This window comes from Phalacrocorax aristotelis, chromosome 3 (genome assembly GCF_949628215.1).
Source record: "Phalacrocorax aristotelis chromosome 3, bGulAri2.1, whole genome shotgun sequence".
In the NCBI taxonomy this organism is placed as follows: domain Eukaryota; kingdom Metazoa; phylum Chordata; class Aves; order Suliformes; family Phalacrocoracidae; genus Phalacrocorax; species Phalacrocorax aristotelis.
Genome location: NC_134278.1, coordinates 102,405,270 through 102,412,428, shown reverse-complemented (window position 1 = coordinate 102,412,428; position 7,159 = coordinate 102,405,270). Strand labels below are relative to the sequence as shown.

General features: G+C 61.0%; 1 protein-coding gene across 2 annotated transcripts; it reads left to right on the top strand.

The window, feature by feature from the left end:
• Positions 1 to 908: 908 nt before the first annotated feature.
• Positions 909 to 5,229, top strand: HLX (H2.0 like homeobox). Of its 2 annotated transcripts, XM_075088815.1 has the most exons (4): positions 909 to 2,044; positions 2,641 to 2,820; positions 3,306 to 3,490; positions 4,301 to 5,229. In XM_075088815.1, exons 1-4 carry the CDS (start codon positions 1,456 to 1,458, stop codon positions 4,655 to 4,657), a joined length of 1,311 nt encoding a protein of 436 aa, XP_074944916.1. In that variant the 5' UTR covers positions 909 to 1,455; the 3' UTR covers positions 4,658 to 5,229. The 2 variants fall into 2 exon arrangements, with proteins under 2 accessions (XP_074944916.1, XP_074944917.1); XM_075088816.1 differs by lacking the exon at positions 2,641 to 2,820.
• Positions 5,230 to 7,159: the final 1,930 nt, after the last annotated feature.

The window sequence follows — 7,159 nt, the reverse complement described above, 5'->3', positions numbered from 1 at the left end:
CACTCTGGCTGGCAGGTGGTTTTAATATTCAGACAGAAGCTCCATCTTCATACCTGGTGGAAGAAAAATAGTTTGCCTTTCTGGCGGTTCCCCTAAAACCTTCATAATTTGGGAAGTTATTTGAATAATAATAATAATAATAGTGGTTTTTTTTAAAAAAAAACAAAACCAAAGCAAACCTGCAATCATCCCACCCGGGAGACTGCTCAAAACGGCAGCGGCTAGTTTACGTGAATGAAAGAGAAAAATAAAGAAATGCGCTTTTTTTCAGAGTTAGGTAGGGGCAAATATGGATGTTAGAGGGGGGAAAAAGCGCAAAAGGTGCTTTGATAAACTTATCCCTAAATTATTGCACCGAATGTACGAATGTAGGTTACTATTGGATTCTTTTAAAAAAAAAAAAAAAGAAAAAGGAAAAAGAAAAGACAGGCTAATTCTGTTGTAAAAGGTTTGCAAAATTACAAACTAGTCTTTAAGGTGAAATTGGTGTGGAAGGAGATGCAGCCACCCGGCTGGAGAACACGGTAAAAATCTGTAAATTTACATCGCGGACAAGATACGATTAATTAATTAATCGCTGCTAATGCAGGAACCAACGTGTCCTGGGCCCAGAATAGCTCGGAGCTCACATAAATACATATGTTGCATGCATGAGCGCAGACTCATTTTCTTCCAGACTATCCCAGCCTCATTTATCCTTGAAGGAAACACATTTCCTTGGGAATCATTTCCGAGAGGACGGACCTGACTCCCATCGTGAAGAATTCTCCTGCGCATTTCTTTCAAACGTTTGGAAATCGTGGCGGCAAGGGCAGCGCCCTTGCGCTGATTTTGGGTGGGGGATTTTCAAAGTCGAGGGCAGAATTTAAGGGGGGGGTGAGAGGGATGGGGGGGTACCTTGAGGGGCAAACTGGGCCTGGCAGGGTAGCGGCTACGGGACGCATCGCTGCCAGCGCGCAGTTGCGCGCTGGCGGCACGGTGTCCCGTACCCGCGACCCGGCCCTGCGTGGGCGTGTCGGCGGGCGGTGCTACCCGGCCCCGCGGATCGTGGATTGGGCGCGGGGAGGGAACGAGGGCTGCTCCGGAGCCGGGAGTGTCGCTGCCAGAGAAAGTTTTGGGGAGGGGTGGATATTTTTTTTGTAAATTTTTTTTCCCCCAGTGCGAGGAAAGGGGGTTTGGTTTGGGTTTGTTTTGTTTGCGCCGCTCCGCTCCTCGCCCGCTCGCTCTCTCCGTCTCGCCGTGGGTTTTGGGGACTTTTTCTTTCTTTCTTTTTTCTTTTCTTTTTCTTTTTTTTTTTTTTTTTTGGTTGATTATCCCTCTGTACCCCTCCGGCAAGTGCTCCGCCAGCCTCCTCTCGCCCCTCCATCCCTCCCCATGCGCCCGGGGCAGCGGGCAGCTCCGCGGCGCGTCCCCGGGAGCTGAGCTGCAGAGCAGCGCGTCCTCTCCCCGGGCAGGATGTACACGGCCGGGTTGGCTCCTTTCTACGCCTCCAACTTCAGTTTGTGGTCAGCGGCTTATTGCTCGCCATCGGGGCCGGCAGCCGGCGGCTGCTTCCCTCTGGACGCCGGGGCGGCGAAGAAACCGTCCTTCTGCATCGCCGACATCCTCCACGCCGGCGGGGAAGCGGCGGGAGGACCCGCCGACAGCCTTCCCGGAGGTCCCGCCACCGGCATGCCGGCCACTTTGGGAAGCGTCCACCACGGCGGTCCCTTCCACGCCACCCCCTCGCCGCTCCGGCCCACGCCCGTCGTGGCCCCCGACGCCCCCGCCGCCGCCGCCTTCCCGCCGCGCCTCTCGCCGCTCTCCGCCGCCTACCACTCCCACCACCACCGCCCCCCGCCACACCGGTCCCCCGCGGCGGCGGCGGCGGCGGCGGCGGCGGCGGCGGCGGGCGGCGGAGGAGCCCCGGCCCCCGCCCGCCTGCCGGGCGGCCACACGCACGGCTCGGCGCCGGCGCCCGCCAGCAAGGACCTCAAATTCGGCATCGACCGCATTTTATCGTCGGAGTTTGACCCCAAAGTCAAGGAAGGCAACACGCTGAGAGGTACAGCGGCCGGCTCCGCCGCTGCCCGCGCGCGTCGTCCTCTCGCGTTTATCTCGCGTTATTATTTCTAGCATCTGTGGGTACCCGCGGGTTGAGAACTTTTTCGATCCAGCCGAGAAAAGGGTTATTAAAACCGGCGTTATAAACCCGAGTTTCTAATAGATAGCGGCCTCCCCCAAACCCCCCCGCCCCGGCCCCGCGCAGGGCCTAGACTTGCCCCGCTGGGAAAAATAGCGATAGCATTAAAATAGTAGTGAAGCGGCCCCCGCTTCCCCAGGCGGGCCCGGGGCTTCGCATCGGGGAGCACAGCCCGTGGTAAAGGCTTTCCCCGCAACCCCTGTCCCCCCGCGGCGTGTAAATATCCCGGCCAAGGGAACAGATATACTGGAGGGTGTCTGATCGCCGGGGCACGGCCGCCTCCCCCCAGGAGAGACCCCGGGGCGAGGAGGCGGCTGCCCCGTTCCCCCCCACCCCAGCCCCTCCGGCTGGGGACACCCCGGCCCCCCCACCCGGCCCCGGCCCCGCTGCTTGGAGCCTGTCGGGGTGTCGGTTTCGACCGCGGTATAACAGAGCTCTCCTTGTTCCTGTGCTCACAGATCTGACCTCCTTATTAACTACCAGCCGCCAAACTGGGGTTCATCTCCCCAACTTGCAGCCTTCCGCCGGCCAGTTCTTCGCGTCTCTAGACCCCATTAACGAGGCCTCTGCCATCCTGGGTCCCTTAAACACAAACCCAAGGAGTTCAGTTCAGCACCAGTTTCAAGACACTTTTCCAGGTACATCTCCTCCCCTCGTCGGCCCTCCCGTGGGGCAGGGTCCTCCGTCCCGGAGCAGCCCCCCAGGCCCCCTCCTCCCGGAGGGCCTCGAATTTGAAAGGCCAGGGATTACGTTCGCTAGCGAGGCTCAGGTTTGGGGTGAAAAGCCGGGCGGCGTGGGGGGAAGGAAGAGCCGGCTAGGGCCCGACCCAGAGGATCATCCCCTCTAGTGCCAAAATAATACCTGGGCCGACAGAGAAGGGGCGGGAAGTGGGGAGAGGAAGAAATTGGGGTGCCGAAACGCTCCGTCCTTGCCCGCGGAAGCGCCCGCTGACAGGACTCGTACCCAGCCGGCAGGCAGGGCCGCACTGGCCCGGGCCTTCCCGCACACCGCGGCCCAGCTCTTATTTTGATCGATTTAAGGTTCCCTTTTACGCATCAATATTAAAACGCCGTCTCCCTCTCTCCCCGCTTTTCTCCCCCCCCCCCCCCCCCCCCCCGCCCAGGTCCGTACGCAGTTTTAACCAAGGACACGCTGCCCCAGACGTACAAGAGGAAACGCTCCTGGTCCAGGGCTGTTTTTTCCAACCTGCAGAGGAAAGGTTTAGAAAAACGGTTCGAAATCCAGAAATATGTCACCAAACCGGACAGAAAGCAACTGGCGGCGATGCTGGGACTGACAGATGCTCAAGTAAGAACGGCTTCGGTTTTATTTCGAATCTTACTTCCAGTTTAGAGGGATACGGGGCGAGGCGGGGGTGGGGGGGTATGGGGTGTGTGTGTTGCAGAGCGTTCTCCCTTCCCTTGACCCCCGGCAGGGCCGGCTGAGGAGCGGGAGCTCGCCCCGAGCATCTCCTGTGCGCAGGTTCCGCGGCCCGGCGCGGAGCTTTCACCTTTGTTTCGGGTGCCGCGGAGCAGGCCGAGCGAAGGGGCGAGGAGGGTCGGGGCAGATCACCAGCCTGCGCTTTATTGAAGTGCAACTCGCTGTAGGAGGCAGTTTAGGTCAAAGGAAGTAGAAGCAAAAGCACTATTTTTAATGTCCCCCCCTTTTTTTTCTTTTCCTTTTTTTTTTTTCTAAATCTCTCCTCGCGTTGTGAAATCCTTAGTTCTGGGGAAGTGAAAACTCTTCTTCAAACGGAATCATTAAACGCCACTCTGTAATGATTCCACTATTGAGGGCCCGCAGCGCACAGAATTGTATAACGCTGTGGTTTCTTGAGCAAGATTTGGTTTCCTGGAAGAAGAAGTAGAAAGGACGGGGGGAGGAAGGGGGGAATGAAGGGGGGCGTTTTATATTTAAACACGCTAACTAGAAGAAGAAGGGAAAAACAAAAACAAACTAAAGGCACCATAGTGGCATAACGGTGGGGGCAGAGGGAGGTGAGGACGGCGCCTCCTGTCCTCCCCTTGCTACCCGTCCGCGGTGGAAGACGCCGGGGCCGGGGGCTGCGCGGGGCGCGGTGGGGGCCGTGGCGCCCGTCTAAGGGCGGCGCGGCCGCAGGTGAAGGTGTGGTTCCAGAACCGGCGGATGAAGTGGCGGCACTCCAAGGAGGCGCAGGCCCAGAAGGACAAGGAGCCGCTGCCGGAGCCGGAGCCGGAGCCGGAGGCCCAGCGAGCCGGCGGGCCGCCCGCCGCCGCCGCCGGGGAGCCCGAGCGCAGCCCCAGCCGCTCCGAGGGCGACAGCGACAGCAGCGACCCCGACTCCCTCGACATGGCCCCCAGCGACACGGAACGGACTGAGGGTGCCGAGCGGAGCCTGCCAGCCGCCGGGCTCGGCAAACCGTCCGGCGGCACCGGCCTCCCCTCCCCGCCGCCCGCCGCCGCCGCCGCCAGCCCCGAGCCGCGGAGCGGCCTATAGACGGGGCGGCCGCGCCGCCGCACCGCGCCCGGGACCTGCGCGCTAATTTATGTGTCTTCTTCCGCCCCGGGAGCGCGGCAAGGCCGACCGGGCACTAGCACGGCAACGGCAGGGCACTGGCCCGGCACCGGCCCGCTCCCGCCCGCTGCCAGCGCCCGGCCCGGCCCGGCCCGGGGCAAGCGGCCGAGGACGCGGGCGGAGCGGGGAGCCCTGGGTCCGGGCTGGCTGTGCGTGAAGCGGCCGCCTCTCCCTGCGGAGGAGAGCGGGATTGCTCTGTTTTTTTTTTTTTTTTGTTTTCCTGTTTGGTTTTTTTAATTAAATTTTATTTTATTCTCCGTCTCCCGCCCCTCGTCCTCTGCGGGAAAATCTGAGCGAGGGACTCAGAGAACGTGCTCCGAAATCCCTCTCTTCCCCTCCCCCCAAAACAAGTTACAATGTGAAGTATTTTCCCAACGTCCTCATGGGTTGCAACGTGTTGCTTCGAATAATCCGGCCAAGAAATACTGCACTGACAAAATATATAAATATATATATATATCTCCTGTAAATAAAATGTTTGCTATGGTTTGTAACCACGTCAGTCTGTTGACCAGGGGAGCGGGCTGGTGAGGCTGCCCCGGCTCCCTTCGCCCTGCTCAGAGGCGGCCGTTGGAGCCCCTCGCCTCGAGACCCTCCCAGGGCAGCCTTCTTCCTCCCCCACCTTCCCTTTCCCCCTTCTTTTTCTAACGGAGCCGATGAGAAGGACCACATTTGATTACAGAGATTGTGCCCCTGGTGAGAAAGTTGCCAATTACATTTGCAGATCCACACGTGCGTACGTATATGTATCTCGTGAGGTGGCATTTGCATTTCGATGCCAGAGCGGGGGCTGGACCGCCTGAATCCCCGCGGCTCTCAGGGGCGCTGCCAAGAGCCGGCGGGGCCGTTTGGGGGTGCGGGGGAGGGGGGGGCTCTTTGCTTTGCTTTGCTTTGGCGTCGCTCCGGTTTGCCGTTTACCTCTCCGCAACTCCCCCCACCTCCCGCGGCGGGGTGGGGAGGTAGTGCTCTCTGACGTCACAGCGTGGCTGTGCGGCCCGGGGGGCGTGCTGTGACGTCACGCACGCGCTCTGCGCAGCGCGGGGACCGAGCGGAGGATCGGGCCGCGGCGGCGAGCCGGAGCTCGAAGCCCCCGGCGGCCTGTCCCCATCCCTCGGCGGGCGGTGCGGGGCTGGGTGCCCCCCCGGGAGGGAGCGCCCCGGGGCGGGGGCCAGGCGGCTCCGCCGGGCGTCCCTTGGGGTCCAAGCCAAGATCCGCCAGCTCCGCTCGGGTTCGTCCTCGGCTTCGCTCCTTGGGAAAAAAAATTAAGTGCCGCGGTGCTGGGAGCTCCGCTCCTCCCGGGGCACGCAGCCTGCTTCCCCCTCTTCCCTTCCCAAGCAGTGTGGGTGAAAGTGAAAGGTGCAGCGGTGAGGAGCCCCTCTCCTTGCCCACTGGGAAGCGAGTTTTCTGCCTCAGGGCTTTCTGCGAGGTCCTATCGGGAGCAATTCTGTTTTCAAACACGCGTGGGGCCGAGGGAGGCCTGATCCTGCCCAGGGAGGTTAAGGCGAGGGCAGGCGAAGCAAAGCCGGTGTCCCGCCGTGTCCGTGTCCCCCCACGCTGGGCCGATGGGCGCTGAGCGTGGGACACCGTTAGAAAGAAAGGGGAGACGGAGAAATAAGGTGAAGGACCGAAGAATGCCTGGCCCTCGCCTGCTCCTTCCTTGGGGCTCAGGCAAGAAATCCCTCGGGGCCGGGGGGGCGTTTGCCGGGGAGGACACGGTCCCCAGGGCCACCCCCGCTAGCAGGGGGACTCGGGCAGGAGTAAAAGCTTGGGGAAGAAGGAAACGCCGCCAGCACCCCCCGGCACAAGCCCCGGGGGGAAAGAAGCCAAAAGGCCGGCTCGCTGAGGCGAAAAGGGGTCGGGTGAAGTGGTAAATAAGGTGTAAACGAGAGGGCAGAGACTCCGCCGGAGTCACAACGGGCAGGGGGGATGTCCGGGGGGACCGCGTAGATCCCGCGCAGGGCAGTGCGCCTGCGGCGCCGTCCCCATCCGAGCCCTGATGGGACAGGGAAGCGGGCGGCATCGGGGGAAGGAGCTGGAAGTGGCTTGTAAAATTGGCTCTGCCTTTAAGACACTGTCAGGGAGGAAACGGGGTTGTCACGGTTTTTCGGGGCGCGGAGCAGGCCCTGCAGTTCGCTTCCAGCCCGTGGCTGTTCCCAGGGCCGCTGCTGCGCCCGTCAGCGCGGGGGTTGCTGCGAGGGGTTGTAACTTCCCCTAAGAGTAAGGGAAGCCGTGGGACAGATGTCCTGCGAAACACGACTGTTTCTACTCCGATAAACCACCGCGGTGCGGCTCAGGGACACGCAGGAATTTGTTCGCCTCTTGCTTTTGTTTCTTAAAAACTAACCCGCGCGGGAAAGAGGGGTTTGAGGTGGCTCTTGTCAGATGAGAGAGGAAAAGCGCCTCGGGACAGCGTTTCTTCCCCGT